The sequence below is a fragment of the Myotis myotis genome, unplaced genomic scaffold (genome assembly GCF_014108235.1).
Source record: "Myotis myotis isolate mMyoMyo1 unplaced genomic scaffold, mMyoMyo1.p scaffold_m19_p_3, whole genome shotgun sequence".
Classification (NCBI taxonomy): domain Eukaryota; kingdom Metazoa; phylum Chordata; class Mammalia; order Chiroptera; family Vespertilionidae; genus Myotis; species Myotis myotis.
This window is the reverse complement of record NW_023416335.1, coordinates 7,935,795-7,953,358: the sequence shown is the minus strand read 5'-3', so window position 1 is coordinate 7,953,358 and position 17,564 is coordinate 7,935,795. Positions and strand designations below refer to the sequence as shown.

The window sequence follows — 17,564 nt, the reverse complement described above, 5'->3', positions numbered from 1 at the left end:
AGACCAGCCCAATCCATGCTTCAGTGATGGGATGCTACTTCTAATAATTTGCCGTTTTGATCCCCTCTGCTCATATAGATCAAGGCAGTGGACAACGGTCGCCCCCAGAAGTGGTCAACCACTCGCCTCCATATTGAATGGATCTCCAAACCCAAACCGTCCCCGGAGCCAATTTCCTTTGAAGAATCGTTTTTCACCTTTACTGTCATGGAAAGCGACCCCGTGGCTCACATGATCGGAGTGATAGCTGTTGAGCCGCCTGGCACCCCTCTTTGGTTTGACATCATTGGTAAGCCTTCCTCATCGTTGTCATCGTCCTTGTCTAGGTAATACCGTGGAGAACCTGTTTATGCTCTGCTGATTTTTGTGCATGTCTCAGAAATGTAAAATTGGGAATAAGACCAATTTGTTTTAAATTGCGGTATCTTGATTGCAAAGTTTGCCTCTGTACCCAACATATATTAAACTTGTTTAAAATAGGTGCTCTATGTGTACCATCTCAATATGAAAATTAAGGTTTTTAAAAGTACATCAAGGATTTATAGAGAAATCTAAGCATTTTGGTCCAAAAGTACAGTTTCTGATCCAAAAATATAGCTTTTTAATTTTTCCCTCTTGAAACATAGCATATGGCAGATTACCATTTTCAGTGGATATGATTTAAATGTTTAAAATAACTATGTGTGGTTGTCACACATTGGTATTTTATAGAGAATAAGCTTAAAATTTTTAATTTTATAACTTAAAAACGATAGTGGCAACCGTGACTTTTAAAGTTTTATTTACCTCATTTTCAGTAGGAAGCAAGATTCACTAGATTAAATTACATGCCTAAGCCAGTTTTTTTTTTTTGTCATTTAGTTCAACGTAGTTATAGAATCTAATAACCTATTCCAACATACTTTTCAAAAGTTCACATTAGACTTTGACATGTTTTTATGATTTCTTCACACTATTTTAATAATAAGGATACTTAAGATCAGAAGCACGCATTACGATTGGGACTTCATGTCCCTTTTCCCTCGTCCACCTCTCAGCCACGATAGCCCCAGATGCTGTTTCAGCAAGTCGAGCTGGTCAGCCATCGGCTGAGCGACACAGGTGCACTGTGTACGGCTTTCCCCCTTGAACTTGCACACTAGACAGTTAGGCTCTGTTCATCATGTTGGTCAATGTATGAAATTGTGGATGTCATCACCACCTATGAAACCATTACAGGTTAGTTTTAAAGACAAGAAATGAGATTGTGTTCATAGTCCGCTGCAATCAGAACAGTTCGTTTGCTGTCTGTTAATTCCTATCCCATTTCCAGATGAGCAGGCGGCTCCTGGGCAGCCTCTAACATCACCGTGTAACCCCGCCTGCCTTTGGAACCGGTCTGATTGACGGCTCTGCCTTGTTCTCTGCTTTCTTCCATGCTTGCTTGCTTCTTTTTGGCTGTGCCAGGAGACACACTGGCTAGAGAAGTGTTTTACATCTTTCAGATGACTTGTGACCTGAACTGTACAGCAGAAGGTATCTGCTGAGATCACATAATTTGTCTCAGATTATGAGATCTGCAATAAAAAGCATCATTTTTTTTTTTTTTTAGAACTTTTATTTCCAGGGCCTCCCTTTCATTGCGTTTTCTTTTCATAGTGTGCACGCGGTCATCCATTTTAATTGCAAACATACCAACTTCTCATCCATCCCTAGATCCTTCGTTTTAACTGAAGACTTTGCTGTGTGTGTGTGTGTGTGTGTGTGTGTGCGCGTGCGCACGTGTGTGTGCTATTTTGCTTTTTGGTAAGATTTAGTAATAGAACTTCACTGTGATGTTAAGACATTTTCATTCCATTTCATTGATATAAGTATCTCAAGTTCAATGGATTTGAAAAGTTTGTCAAGAATATATCATTGGCATTGTATTTGGATAATGTAAGTAGCACAGAAACGTTTGCTTCATTCTCTTTGACAACAATGGAAAAAATTTCACATACTTCATATGAGTCATGGCTAATTCTTGATAACTATCGCTATTTTTTTCCAAGTCAGCATTTTTTTTTAATAGGTATTTTATTAGGGCAATATGCCCAAAGTGTTACAGTTGTTATTTTTTATAATTAAACTTTTAAATGGCCAACCTTGGTTACCAAATATCTTATATAGCTACTGCCACATAAATTAAAGATATATTTAGAACCCCCGAAAAATCAAATTGGCAGTCATTCATGGGCAATATTAGCAATGTTTTCCTCTTTTCAGAGTTGCTTTCTTGCTTCCTTTCGCTTAGTTGTTGCCTTGACAGTTAGGTCTCCATTCTGCGTCTCTAAAAGGGATGCCTTTGTCCTTGCCCTTCCTTGTTCTCAAAATGAAAGCGCTGGGAATCACCTTGGCCAATATTGATTATATATCAGAAATTTCGTTTTACTGGCAGTAAGAATTAAAAAGCCACAAAAGAGTCAGCAGGTTTTCATCCTGTTACCTGTTCTTACTTGTTTGTCCTAATTGAATCCAGGTGGCAACTATGAGAGTCACTTTGATGTGGACAAGGGCACGGGCACCATCATTGTTGCCAAACCTCTTGATGCGGAACAGAAATCAGACTACAACCTCACCGTCGAGGCGACAGATGGAACCAGCACAATACTGACTCAGGTGAGCGGAGGATGAGGGGGTGCTTGTCAGAGGAGGGTATGAGCAGTTCATTCTGCCCTCCCCCCCCCCCCCCCCCACACACACACACCCCCCGAGGTTCTCCGATCAGAAGTTACCATGTTGCTGTAGTTAACACACGTGCACACCAGGGACTTTTATTTGCAGAAATAAAATTAACTGCAAATCCCGAGAAATTTTTTAAAGAAGACTTAAGAAACCCACACATTGTTATATTATCAAGATATTTTCATATTTTACTCCTTTTCAACTGTATTAGTATAAAATATATCTCTGATGCCCTGGCCGGTTGTTCAATGGTTAGAGCATCGGTCCAAAGGGTCTCCGGTTTGATTCCAGGTCAAGGGCTCATACATCCATTGCAGACTTGATCCCCAGCTCCGGCCAGGGTGCGAACGGGAGGCCACCGGTCGATGTGTGTCTCTCTCACATTGCTGTTTCTCTGTCTGCCCCCTCCGCCCTCCTCTCTAAAAAAAAAACAAAAACAGTGGAAACAATATCCTCAGGTGAGGATTACAAAAAAATGTGTCCCTGGTGAGGATGATTTGTCCAAGTCGTTTTCATTGAAGCTGGTTAAAGCCTTGGCTCCCTTAGCGAGGGCTGTATAAAATAACTGGTAACATCGTTCTGAAAGTCCCATTAGCATCTCACTCCTACCCGAATAAATACGCACTCATTTACCAACCCAAGGCCTAGGCAAGCAAAGCTTTACTTCCTCCTGAAGAGCTTCTCTGAAAGACTTACTTGATCGTGTATGAAACCTCATTAGACTTTGTAGGTACAGGGCATGGCCCAGGAGGTTGAAAGCTTCATGCGGGCGGGATTGCCACATTTATTTTACACGCTCAGCGCTGACCTTTAAGTGCCCAGCCAATGTTGCGGCTGAATGGCCTGATCGAAAATGGCTGGTTTTCCTTCAGTGGTTCCTGCTCACTTGTGATTAATGGATCTTGGAGCAGGATAACACGATGTCTGCCCAACACTCCATGAGAAGAATGATCTTTAAATTTATAGTGGGAGTAAATGCATAATGATTTAATCTGTAGAAATTGCCGTTAGAGCCATCCCTTCTGCATCACCGTTGACATTGAAGAGTGAGGCCTCTGTAGTTTTAAATATTTACATAACTGTCACATAAAACCTTTCTGCACTTGGTGATTGCATTTAGTATTCATATAAAGTCTGACGTGCCGATCCATCATGGACTTGGTGTTCTCTGAGAGCTGGTACCTGCTTCTCTCACAGGCCGCTGGTTCACACGCCTGGGGCGGTGTGTTAGTAGCTTCACCTGTGCGTTCCTCGGGCCCAGGCCTCCCGTGCCATCGGGACTAGCACACCCCTTTCTCCAGATGCACCAACGAAGCCTAGATTTCTTGCTCATACTGTAAATCGGTGTTATAATCAGTGGTGATTTCCACTGTGCCTCATCCACATATGCCTTTGCAATCTGAAAATGAATCCTGCTGGCATGTAAAAGGATTTTACTGGGGACTGAGTTTTTTAACATCAGCCTTTTTCCTCTAAGGTTTTTATTCGATGCCGATATGTTTAAGAGAGTTTATCTTTTCGTTGTACTTCAGTTTCTTTTAGGAAGTAGATGTGTTTACTATTGATACATAGGTTTTGCGATCACAAAAAGATAAGAATTTACAAGCACATTTCTTACTTTTTCATAAATATAAAAATAATCTGTCGATAAGAAGTTGGAGTCTCAAAGATTAGAACAAGAAATTTAGATCCTGTGACAGTCTAGTATTATCCTCACTCAGCAGCATGATAGGTACAGATTCAACTCGGATCCAGGAAACTAGTCTTCTGTAAACCTGGGAAAGTAACTTCTCTGTAATCGTTATCTGAGGAATCTAGAAATACCTCTGCTGCATTTCATAAGGAAATGTGTGAAAGGTGTTACATTTTCTCTCCAACGTTAGCCTCAAGAATTTAGAAAGGTCCTCGTTATCATACTCAGGTATAGAAATAGTATATCAATGAAAAATTGAAAGATATTTTGATTTTTGTTACTTTTCTCATGCTTGCGTTTCATTTTTGCTAAAAGAAATCAATTTTTAAAAATGTGCATCTGAGTCACTGGTTATTTATTAAAATGTCAGACTTAGGAATATTTCTGTGTGACTCGTTCTGTCATTATAGGTATTCATCAAAGTCATAGACACAAATGACCATCGCCCTCAGTTCTCTACATCCAAGTATGAAGTCGTTATTCCTGAGGACACAGCGCCAGAAACAGAGATTTTGCAGATCAGTGCTGTGGATAAGGATGAGAAAAACAAACTCATCTACACCCTGCAGAGTAGCATCGATCCGCTGAGTCTCAAGAAGTTTCGTCTGGATCCTGCAACTGGCTCTCTCTACACTTCGGAGACACTGGATCACGAAGCCATTCACCAGCACGTCCTCACGGTCATGGTACGGCTCTCTGCCCATTCTCCGGCCACCCTGCAGTTCCTGAAGGGTTTCATGCATTTGAGAGGGATTTTAAGTCAGGAAAATTCCAACGGGATTGATAATGCTGATTTTTTTCAGGTACGAGATCAAGATGTCCCTGTGAAGCGCAACTTTGCGAGGATCGTGGTGAATGTCAGTGACACGAATGACCACGCGCCCTGGTTCACGAGTTCCTCCTACGAAGGGCGGGTGTATGAATCCGCAGCTGTGGGCTCGGTGGTGCTGCAGGTCACGGCGCTGGACAAGGACAAGGGGAGGAATGCCGAAGTGGTGTACTCCATCGAGTCAGGTACTTGGGGAGCACTCCAGAGGTTCATAACTTAGCACTTGTTAAATGTCTGTCTCTTCTTTTCTAAAATTGGTTCTGGAGGTTAAAACATTTCTGTGTATCACTGCAAAAATTACTTACATGGAGCTTACATGTTAGGAGAAAGAGAAAACAATTTAAGTTCTAGCTCTTTAGGAAGCTAGGATAGAGTCCTAACAAGTTTGGGTCAAGTGCTTGGAGACTCACGATATTAGCATAATTCAAAGCTGAGAGGTCCTACCACAAAGAAAACTTGATTTGGCCAATTTAGTATTTCTAAACTTGTATTTTTTTAAAATATATTTTTATTGATTTTAGAGAGGAAGGGAGAGGGAGAGATAGAAACATCAGTGATGAGAGACAGTCATATTGATTGGCTGCCTCCTGCACACCCCCAAGTGGGGAGAGAGACTGCAACCCAGGCATGTGCCCTTGACTAGAATCGAACCTGGGACCCTTCAGTCCGCAAGCTGACGCTCCATCCTCTGAGCCAAACCAGCTAGGGCTGTACTTTTTAAATATATCTTTATTGATTTAAGAGAGGAAGGCAGAGGGAGGGAGAGAGAGATAGAAACATCAATGATGAGAGAGAATCATTGATTGGTGGCTGCCTCCTGCACTCCTCCTCCTGGGGATGGAGCCCACAACCCAGACATGTGCCCTGACCAGGAATCTGACTGCGACCTCCTGGTTCATAGGTCGACGCTCAACCACTGAGCCACACTAGCCGGGCTCTAAACTTTTTTTCACCACACAATCATTTTCCTTCTTAAACTAGGAAACGTTCTTAGGAAAATGCTGGCCTCTTAATGCAGTGCTTTACTTGTATACTTGTAGCGAGTGTTTTCTCCTAGGCAGAGCAGGGATTTCGTGGTGGACTGCTGACTCTTCCAATTATGACCCACTCAGATCTCACAGAGAGAGGGTCATGCCCCTGCTCCTTCCGGGTTTACTGTTGCTGCCACCGTCACCCCGTGCAGCTCACACAGTTGCGTGTCACTCATGGCTCATGCGGTCGGTCCCCAGGGGTGGGATTTGGACTCAGAGATGTTGGAAAGCTGAAGGGGCTGGAGGAGCTGGGCAAGAGGCAACCAGGGCAGGGAGGGCAGCTGGAAGTGTGGGCAGTTCCAGGGAGGATAAGGCAGGAGATCTGAGTCTTGCCTAGGGTTACCAGGAGGAGCGTCACAGAGCAGCACTGTGGCCAAGCAGTGTTTTTGTTCTCTGTTGAATGCTGCTATTCAGCCACCCATGTATTCATCCCAGGGTCTCATTAAGCTCATTTCATGTGCAGGTGCCATGTTGGGCACATTCATATTCGAACTTTATAGGTGTGGGGGTCGCCATTGGTCCACACAGGCATGTTCTTGCTTGAGACGGGTCAGTCGGCTTTAGAGCATCTGATGTGTGCAGTCAGAAATGGCCTTGCTTTGCAGCTTTTCCTGCTCATGCCAAATGATAGGAGTAAGTGATTCAATATGAGAAGGCACTTTTCAGTTCTGTCTTTGTGTCATTGTTAGTACAAAATCTCTCTCCTATTCTGCCTTTATAATGAATTTAAAGTATTGAGATCTTCCACTTAACTTGCCTTTTTTTTTGTAAGTCCATACTGCTACATTTTTAGAAATTGCATCTATCATAGGCATTAGAATTCAAAGAGGTGTCAATTAGCTATTAACTCATATTACCAAAAGCCAAGCAAATGGATAGTAATTAAAAAAACAAACACTTTGTTGATGTAGTTTGTGGTCAAACTATTTTTATTTCTTAATATATTTGAAGTTTCATTTATTTCACTGAAAGCGACCAAATTTAGTCCATTCCTCATAAGGAAGACCTCGTCTGCTGCCCATGGTTGCAGCAGTAAGATGTGTTTTCATGTAGTTAGTGCCTTGCCTAACGATGGAGGTTTTCCCACTGGTTCAGAAATGTCGCCGTTAAAAAAGCAGCGCATTCCACGTGTGCATGCCCGAGCACTTCAATGAAATAATTTTCCCGCAGACAAACTGGCTGGGTTTGTGTAGGAGAAAATGTTAAACTTTCCCTTAGCTTTCACATAATTTTCAACAACTGGGTGGTTAAAATATGATTGTTGGTGCCCGACTGAAGGCATACACATTCCTTAAATGCTTGTAGGGCTGATGGAATTAGTAACTTGGTATTCCAAGAATGGAACTGTATCTCCACTCAGCGAATACATAATACCAAGGGCCTATTCCAGCACAGACCTTGGACTTTTACAAAGATACTGTTTTCGATTTGGTATTATAAAAATAGTGCTGAACAAGTACTTTATAGGAAATGACTCCCCTTAAATGCTGTGGAATTGTGTGTGTGTGAATCTGTTCGAACAGCAGGGACTATAAAATGGTCCTGTGGCCGCTCACTTACCATTTATTCATAATCACCTGTTTCTAATGTCTGTCAGATTACATTTAATAAAGTTCAAAAGACTAGTTATGAATTCAGGCCATCACACGGCATGTTTAATTAGCAGCGATTTATTGAGCAAAAGGTTGGGTCTGATGAGGAGTCTTCAGGGGAAAAGGAATTAATTAAAGGGTATGTTCAGTAGCAGTTGAGTTATGTGCTTGGAGACACATGCTCAGCGCCATACTCTGGGCAGCTTCGTGTTCTCTTTATTTTTTGAAAGTAGATAATTGTAACTTCAAAACCATTGGAACGCCTGGAAATAGGAGCCTTTCAGTAAATATTCTTATTGACCAGAATTGATTTTCTTCCCCAAACTTAGGTTCACTATCGTTGCACTTGAAGTTTAGAGAGGTGGCCGCACTGGCCGGCGGTCGGCATCCACAGCGTGTCCCTGTGGGAAGACACGGATTCCTGTGCGCAGCTCTCTGATGCCCTGTGGGGTGTGCGTGTGTAATACAGTCATAGCTAATGAGCGCACGCATGCACGTTTGCTCACATAGTCGCCTGGCTCCAATAGCGAGGACAGTTTAAGGCTCTTTAGAAATCACCGTATCTCCAGCTAAGGAGACTGACTAAGCCCCCAGCGGAGTACAGACTTCCGCCCCTGCCCTGTGGGTTCGTTCACAAACAACATACGTGTATTTCAGTATTTGGTGAGCGTGTCTATTACTAGATCAGACGGCATGTCCAAGCCACTCAGCAGCCCTCGGGGTTCTTCCAATAAACACCACGTTGCTCTCCCATCTGTAAATCTTGTGCTTTCTGCCGTGGTCTCTGTGGGATCCATATATTAATTGACTGGCTGGGTTCCTGTTTACCTACTTGTTACCAATGCCAGGATCAGAACTGTCTTTAGCAAAGCCAGGCAACTCCAGGTGATAAAGAATGCGAGGCCTTGTGTACGTGAAGCATTAAGATTTCACTGTCCACCCGGCCGGCGTGGCTCAGTGGCTGGGTGTTGACCTATGAACCAGGTGGTCACGGTTCGATTCCCGGTCAGGGCATGTGCCTGGGTTGCAGGCTCCATCCCCAGTGGGGAGCGTGCAGGAGGCAGCTTCGGATCAATGATTATCTCTCATCATTGATGTTTCTATTTCTCCCTCTCCTTTACTCTCTGAAATCAATAAAAATATATCATTAAAAAAGATTTCACTATCCAAGATAAGAGAGAAATGCACAAAGATGAATGAGTATAAAATACAGTAGGTCAGCTTCTCTTTTAGGACAGATAGAAGGAAGTCCAAGGAGTGGGGATGAAGGTTTTGCAGTCTCCTCCATGGTCCAGACAGCCCGTCACAGTTTTGGAAGGTGGGGTGATGCGCAGGCAGGATGAGAGAGGACCGTGATGACTATGAGTAAGAGAGAGAATCTGGGATCGTTGACTCATAGACACAGACAGGCCGGGGCCCGTGTCTGCAAGGCCTGGCAGAGACAGCACGACCCCGTCCATGGGCCAGGGTTTAGCTCAGAGCTCAGGAGCCTGGAGAAGCCTGGGCCCCTGCCCTGGGTGCAGAGCCAGGCAGGCTTAATGAAAACCAGGCTCGGTCGGGCCTCAGAAAACATTATCATGGATTTTTTGGAAAATGTATTAAAGGAAGGAAATGAAGGCCAGAGAGGAAGCGTTTCCTAGTAATGAGGTGGAGAAAGAAGTGCTTGGTTAATCCCCTGGTTTGCAAATCACACTAAGTAATGCTGTTCTGTGGAGGGCCGCACTCGATTGCAAACCTGGAGGAAAGCCATTGGAGGAAGCCGTTAAGTGGCCAGTCAGCCTTGTTTGGGGCGAGTGTAATAGTTCGTTTGGGAAGAACACACGCAGTTCTGTGTCTAGGATAAGGGAGCTGGACTCCTGTTTATAAAACAGAATAGGGATGAAGGGTTCATGGATGGGTCGAACCCTCACACTGCCTTGATCTGTTCAAAAAGAGAGGTAACTGCTAAGCTATAGTCAACTGCTGGTTTTTGTCAGAAAGATTTCAGTCGGTGCTATACAACAACAGGACTCAGAGTTGCCTTTGCAGCTGAATACATGTTTACAGTGCAGGTGGAAAAGGTGCAGGAAAAGCCAGTAAAGCAATCGGTGCTAGAGGAGAATTTCTCAGCCTCAACACGGCTGACTTTTTGAACAACAGATTTTTGTTTTGGGGACCGTCCTGTGTACTGCAGGAAGTTTAGCAGCATCCCTGGTCTCTCCCCCAAGTAGTGCCAACCCAAAATGTCTCCAGAAACCCCAGCTGGTGTGGCTCAGTGGTTGAGTGCTGACCCATAAATCAGGAGATCACAGTTCCATTCCTGGTCTGGGCACACGCCCTGGTTGTGGACTCAGTCCCCAGCAGGGGGTGAGCAGGAGGCAGCCGATGAATGATTCTCATCTTGGATGTTTCTGTCTCTCTCTCCCTCTCTGAAATCAATAAAAATATATTTTAAAAAAATGTCTCCAGGCATTGTTGAACATCCCCTTCTGGGTAGGATCACCCCCACTTGAGAACCACTGACTTAGGGGATACATTGACCTGAACATGATTCAGAAGAGACTATTACCAAAATCCTCTAAAGAGTAGGAGAAGTTATACACAAGCTTATTTATCAGTACCCTGAATATTTAACATAAGGGACAGTTCTCTTGAAATTTGTTAAATTCTCTTAATGAATATGAAATTTGTTAAATTCTTATAAGGAATGAGAACCTTGAGCATTTTCAGGTGATAAATGCTGAAATATAAGTATGTTCTAAAGGGTTTTTGAGGGAACGCTTGGAAAATTACGAACTTAACTGCTTTATGAAAGGTAGCATACCCTTCCATAAGCGCATTCTTGGTTCAAGCAAAAGAGAGTGTGTTTGGTGTTAGATCCAGAGTGATATTTCTTCTGTTTCTTACTTTTCATAATTTATGGACAGAACTCTGACTAGTCTGCCTTATTTTAGTTGGACAGAAATGAAACAAGTTGAAAATTTGAGACAAGTTCCATTCAAATGTTGATAACCCCTGAATTTCTGTTTAATCTCAGAATATAATTTTTAAAGCTATCTTCATTGGTTTCTGTATTTCCAAATAGTATTTGATCCCTGTAGTTTTCTCTAACGTGCTTCTTTTTCTTTTTTTCCCCTCCCAGGAAATATTGGAAATTCTTTTACAATCGATCCCATCTTGGGCTCTATCAAAACTGCCAAAGAATTGGATCGAAGTAACCAAGTGGAATATGACCTAATGGTTAAAGCTACAGACAAAGGCAGTCCACCCCTGAGTGAAATCACTTCCGTGCACATCTTTGTTACAATTGCTGACAATGCCGCTCCGAGGTTTACGTCTAAAGAATATTCTGTTGAAATTAGTGAAACCATCAGCATTGGGAGTTTTGTCGGAATGGTTACAGCCCACAGTCAGTCATCGGTGGTCTATGAAATAAGAGATGGAAACATAGCTGATGCATTCTCCATTAATCCACATTCTGGAAGTATCATCACTCAGAAGGCCCTGGACTTTGAAACTTTGCCCATTTATACACTGACTGTCCAAGGAACCAACATGGCCGGCTTGTCCACTAACACGACGGTCCTAGTGCATCTGCAGGATGAAAATGACAACTGGCCTGTGTTTATGCAAGCAGAATACACAGGACTCGTCAGCGAGTCGGCTTCCCTGAACAGCGTGGTCCTCACAGACAAGAACGTCCCATTAGTGATTCGAGCCACCGATGCTGACAAGGAGTCGAATGCTTTGCTTGTGTACCACATCGTTGAGCCATCGATACACAAATATTTTGCCATTGATTCTAGCACGGGTGCTATTCATACAGTACTGAGTTTGGACTATGAAGAAACAAGCACTTTTCGCTTTACCGTGCAAGTGCATGACATGGGAACACCGCGCTTGTTTGCTGAATACGCAGCTAACGTGACTATCCATGTCATTGACATTAATGACTGCCCTCCTGTGTTCTCCAAGTCCTTGTATGAAGCCTCTCTCTTGTTGCCCACATACAAAGGCGTCAAAGTCATCACGGTAAATGCAACCGATGCCGATTCTCGCGCCTTCTCCCAGATAATGTACTCCATCACTGAGGGCAACATCGGGGAGAAGTTTCTCATGGACTACAAGACGGGCTCGATCACGGTGCAAAACACAACTCAGTTAAGAAGCCGCTACGAGTTAACCATCCGCGCTTCTGACGGCAGATTTGCAAGCTTCTCCTCGGTGAAAATCCACGTGAAGGAGAGCAAAGAAAGTCAACTGAAGTTCACCCAGGATTTCTACTCGGCAACCGTGAAGGAGAATTCCACCGAAGCCAGGACGTTGGCTGTCATTACTGCGATTGGCAATCCGATCAACGAGCCCTTGTTCTATCACATCCTCAACCCCGATCGCAGGTTTAAAATGAGCCGCACCTCGGGAGTCCTGTCCACCACTGGCATACCCTTCGATCGGGAGCAGCAGGAGGCCTTCGACGTGGTCGTGGAGGTGACGCAGGAACACAAGCCTGCTGCGGTGGCCCACGTGGTGGTGAAGGTCACCGTGGAAGACCAAAATGACAACGCCCCGGTGTTTGTCAACCTCCCTTACTACGCCGTCGTCAGGGTAGACGCCGCGGTAGGCCACACCATCCGCCACGTTACCGCCGTGGACAGAGACAGCGGCAGGAATGGGGACGTGCACTACTACCTGAAGGAACATCACGAGCACTTTCAGATCGGGCCATCGGGTGACATCTCACTGAAGAAGCAATTCGAACCCGACACCTTAAATAAACAGTACCTCGTCACCGTGGTTGCAAAAGATGGGGGAAACCCTGCCTTTTCGGCTGAAGTGATCGTTCCCATCACGGTGATGAACAAAGCCATGCCCGTGTTCGAAAAGCCTTTCTACAGCGCCGAGATCCCGGAGAATATCCAGGTGCACAGCCCCGTCGTCCACGTGCAAGCCAACAGTCCCGAGGGCTTGAAGGTGCTCTACAGCATCACCGACGGCGATCCCTTTAGCCAGTTCACCATTAACTTCAACACCGGCGTCATCAACGTCATCGCCCCCCTGGACTTTGAGGCCCACCCGGCCTACAAACTGAGCGTCCGAGCCACCGACTCCTTGACGGGGGCGCACGCCGAGGTGTTTGTGGACATCGTGGTGGAAGACATCAATGACAACGCCCCCGTGTTTGCTCAGCAGGTCTACGCCGCCACGCTGTCGGAGGCGTCTGTCATTGGGACCTCGGTGGTGCGTGTTCGAGCCACAGATGCGGATTCGGAACCCAACAGGGGAATCTCTTACCACATGTCTGGGAATCACAGCAAGAGTCACGATCATTTTCACATCGACAGCAGCACGGGTGTCATTTCCCTGGTCCGGGCGCTGGATTACGAGCAGGTCCGGCAGCACAGGATTGCCGTGAGGGCCGTGGATGGCGGCATGCCCCCGCTGAGCAGCGAGGCGGTGGTCACGGTGGATGTCACGGACCTCAACGACAACCCGCCCCTGTTTGACCAACAGGTTTACGAGGCCAAAATCAGCGAGCACGCCACGCACGGGCATTTTGTGACCTGCGTCAAAGCCTACGATGCAGACAGCTCAGACGCAGACACGCTGGAATACTCCATTCTGTCCGGCAATGATCAGAAGAGTTTTGTCATGGACGGCGAAACGGGGATTATCACGCTCTCCAACCTCCGCCAGGTCACCTTGAAGCCATTTTACAGTCTTAACATTTCCGTTTCGGATGGCGTTTTCCGAAGTTCGGCGCAGGTTCACGTGACTGTCATTGGGGGCAACTTGCACAGCCCCGTGTTTCTTCAGAACGAGTACGAAGTGGAGCTCGCGGAGAATGCTCCCGTGCACACCCTGGTGACCGCGGTGAAAGCAACGGACGGGGATGCTGGCGTTTACGGCCACATCACTTACCACATTGTGAATGACTTTGCCAGAGACAGGTTTTACACCAATGAGAGAGGACAGGTATTTACTTTGGAAAAACTCGACCGAGAAATCCCAGCGGAGAAAGTGATCCCAGTCCGCTTAATGGCGAAGGATGCGGGAGGAAAGGTTGCGTTCTGCACCATTAACGTCATCCTCACCGATGACAATGACAATGCACCCCAGTTCCGAGCCACCAGGTACGAGGTCAACATCGGGTCCGATGCTCCCAAGGGCACATCCGTCATTAAAGTTCTTGCAAGTGACGCCGACGAGGGATCCAACGCCGATGTCACCTACGCCCTGGAAGCCGATTCTGACAGTGTTCAGGAGAACCTGGAGATCCACAGGCTGTCTGGCATCATCACGACAAAGGAAAGCTTAATTGGCTTAGAGGACGAGGTCTTCACTTTCTTCGTGCGAGCTGTGGACGGCGGGTCTCCGCCCAGGGAGTCTGTTGTTCCCGTCTACGTGAAGGTACTCCCCCCAGAAATGCGGCTCCCCAAGTTCTCAGAGCCGTTTTACACCTACACCGTTTCAGAAGACATGCCTATCGGGACCGAAATCGATCTCATCCGAGCGGAACACAGTGGGACGGTCCTGTACAGCCTCGTCAAGGGGAATACTCCCGAGAGTAACAGGGACGAGTTCTTTGTGATTGACAGGCAGAGTGGGAGGCTGAAACTGGAGAAGAGCCTTGATCACGAGACGACCAAGTGGTACCAGTTCTCCATCCTCGCCAGGTGCGCTCACGGGGACCACGAGGTGGTGGCTTCTGTGGACGTCAGCATCCAAGTGAAGGATGCCAATGACAACAGCCCTGTCTTGGAGTCTAACCCGTATGAGGCCTTTATTGTGGAAAACCAGCCAGGGGGCAGTCGAGTCATCCAGGTCAGGGCGTCGGATCTGGACTCGGGAGCCAACGGCCAAGTTATGTATAGTCTAGATCAGTCCCAGAGCATAGAGGTCATCGAGTCTTTCGCCATTAACATGGAGACAGGCTGGATTACAACCCTCAAGGAGCTCGACCATGAGAAGAGAGACAGTTACCAGATTAAGGTGGTCGCATCGGACCACGGGGAGAAGGTCCAGCTGTCCTCCACGGCCACGGTGGACGTCACCGTCACCGACGTCAACGACAGCCCCCCACGGTTCACGGCGGAGATTTATAAAGGGACCGTGAGTGAAGATGACCCACCGGGCGGTGTCATTGCCATTTTAAGCACCACAGATGCCGATTCTGAAGAAATTAACAGACAAGTAGCCTATTACATAACAGGTAAAACATTTCAACTCAGTGGCTTAATTTAAAATTAAATACATTAGAAGCATAAATGCTGAGATATGTATTTTATGGGAATTAGAAGGTGAAGGGATGATTTTAGTTAAGTAAAACTAAAATAAGGAGAAATAGCACCATTTAGCTATATTTCAAGTTCTTTGCCTGTGCAAAGGAAATAGTTGCTTCATTATACCTTTTTTATTTGTATGACTCATTTATTCAACTTTATCTTCGTGTATAATAAATATGTAGTAATTAAAAAGAAAAGCTATAGTTTCAATGTAGGCTAATGTATTATTTAGTAGTCTTTATATTTTATTTGGCTGAATGCTGTATTGAAATACAAATTTTAATGGGGAAGCTCATAGACCAAATTCAAATGTAATAAAAAAAAAACACCTTAATTTAAACCATAACATTATATATCTATTCTATAATTTATTTTTTCTATCACGTATTTCCTTCTTTATTTTAACAAGTTTGACTGTCATCTTTCTCCATTGATTTAATAGGAGGGGATCCTTTGGGGCAGTTTGCCGTTGAAAATATACAGAATGAATGGAAGGTGTATGTAAAGAAACCTCTAGACAGAGAGAAAAGGGACAATTATCTTCTGACAATCACAGCAACTGATGGCACCTTCTCATCAAAAGCTATTGTTGAAGTGAAAGTCCTTGATGCCAACGACAACAGTCCAGTTTGTGAAAAGGTAGGCTGCTCTTTAAGTTTCTAGATTACGAATCCAGGTTTCTCTCCTAAACCACCCAGCAGGACTGTGGTGGGCAGTAGGACGGTGGTGGGATGCCGTGGTGTCATTCGGTGTGTTTCATATCATAACCTCTTCCTATTTAAGCAGAGGCAAGTGTGCAATGGGGCAAGAGATGGGCTAGCCTTGAAACTGGTTCAGGGCGTGCTCCAGTAGTTTGAATTCTGTCAATTATGAGCCGGATTGCAGTTGCGTTTAACTCTAAAAATGCCCTGTAAAGTTTTCAGGAAGTGATTCCCTTCGTTTGGGGAAGAGTTTACTTTGGAGGAAGTATCTGGCCAGCAGTTCTTCAAACAGAGCTCGCTTTTGCTCTTACAGTTTTGGGGACACTTGCTGTTAACGCACTAGAGAAACTACAGGGTTCACAGCGCGGCTCCTGCAACTATGGAGCCGCTGTTTCATATGAATAACCCAGAGCAGAGCTGTCTGTGGAGGTGCAGGGTGGGGACTTGGGCAGGAGTGATTGCTGTCTTACGTTGTGGTTTATGGCATGGATTTCTAAACAGTTGGAACAGGAAACACCCCTTCGTTTGAGAGTCGGTTGGATATGCAGAGAGGTTAGAGCTGGTGATGGAAGAGCCCTGGCCTGAGCTTCACTCACCCACAGGGTCTGGGGGAATCTTTGTTTTCTCCCAAGACATGAAGATTGAAGATCGCTTCTTTCTGAACTGCCTGTATTTATTTGTGTTAAGAACGATTGCCAGCAATAGATTTCTGTATTGGAAATTAGTAGATACGATATAACAGGCATCTGGTCTCTCCAATCTTTAGGGCAATGTAGAGCACTATTTATATTGTCTCATAAGAATTTAAACTGAATAGGAACCCAGGTCCAAGACATAAAGCACTGCGTTCGGAACTCAGTAGTTAAATGTCAGGTCAGACTCGGCAACATCGGGTTGTTCACTGTTCCATGGCTCCTCCTCGTTTCATAAGGAAAATCCTTTTGAAATCTCCTTGGATTTTAACATTAGTCATTTCCCATGTTTTCTATGGCCAAAGCGAAATGATTGATTTTCTGTTACTTGCTCGGCAGCCATGCTGTCAGTGTTTCATGTTGACTGTATTGTTTCCAATCTCTGTAGACTTTGTATTCAGACACGATTCCAGAAGATGCCTTCCCCGGGAAGTTGATCATGCAGGTCGCCGCCACGGATGCAGATATCCGGTCCAACGCCGAAATCACTTACACCTTATTTGGTCCAGGAGCAGAAAAATTCAACCTAAATCCAGACACAGGTAATGATGGAGTTTGGGCCAGAATTAATTGTACTCCAACAAAATCGTTTATGTTGGTAGTTTTAGACCACTCGCAGAATTTGAAATTCCATTTTGTTCATGTAAAATGTACTTGGTTGCTACAAAATTGCCATCTTTTAGAAACCGAAACAGCAACTTAACATGTAAAATGTGGGAGGAGATAAAAAGTCAACAGCCAAGGATTTAAAGTCGTTTTTATCACCTTTAAAAATAAAAGAAAACCTCACGATGTTAAAGTATATTTTAAGCTTTCACTGTCTCCATTTTATATATAGCTTGCTTTCATGACTACGTGACCATAAAGTCATAATTTAGCATATTCATTAAAATAACTCACGATGTGTGATTCATCTTTAAGTTGTGCTATAGTTGTATTTCTCTTATAATTCGTATTTTATTAAAATTGGGGTCCAGTAATAGTGTTTGTCCCCCACCAAAGAACTAATTATGAACATAGGAATCTAATATTTTGAGTTATCTAGAAACATTTAAATTTGG

At 44.7% G+C, this 17,564-nt stretch overlaps 1 protein-coding gene across 5 annotated transcripts in view; it reads left to right on the top strand.

Moving 5' to 3' along the window:
• FAT1 (FAT atypical cadherin 1) overlaps window positions 1-17,564 on the top strand; it is a 116,592-nt gene that overhangs the window by 73,655 nt on the left and 25,373 nt on the right. For all 5 annotated transcript variants that reach the window (XM_036301200.1, XM_036301205.1, XM_036301201.1 and 2 more), the window contains exons 6-12: window positions 79-289; window positions 2,498-2,637; window positions 4,807-5,082; window positions 5,200-5,410; window positions 10,970-15,037; window positions 15,553-15,749; window positions 16,892-17,045. In XM_036301200.1, the coding sequence (XP_036157093.1) occupies window positions 79-289; window positions 2,498-2,637; window positions 4,807-5,082; window positions 5,200-5,410; window positions 10,970-15,037; window positions 15,553-15,749; window positions 16,892-17,045 (5,257 nt within the window). The remainder of the gene's footprint in view (window positions 1-78; window positions 290-2,497; window positions 2,638-4,806; window positions 5,083-5,199; window positions 5,411-10,969; window positions 15,038-15,552; window positions 15,750-16,891; window positions 17,046-17,564) is intronic.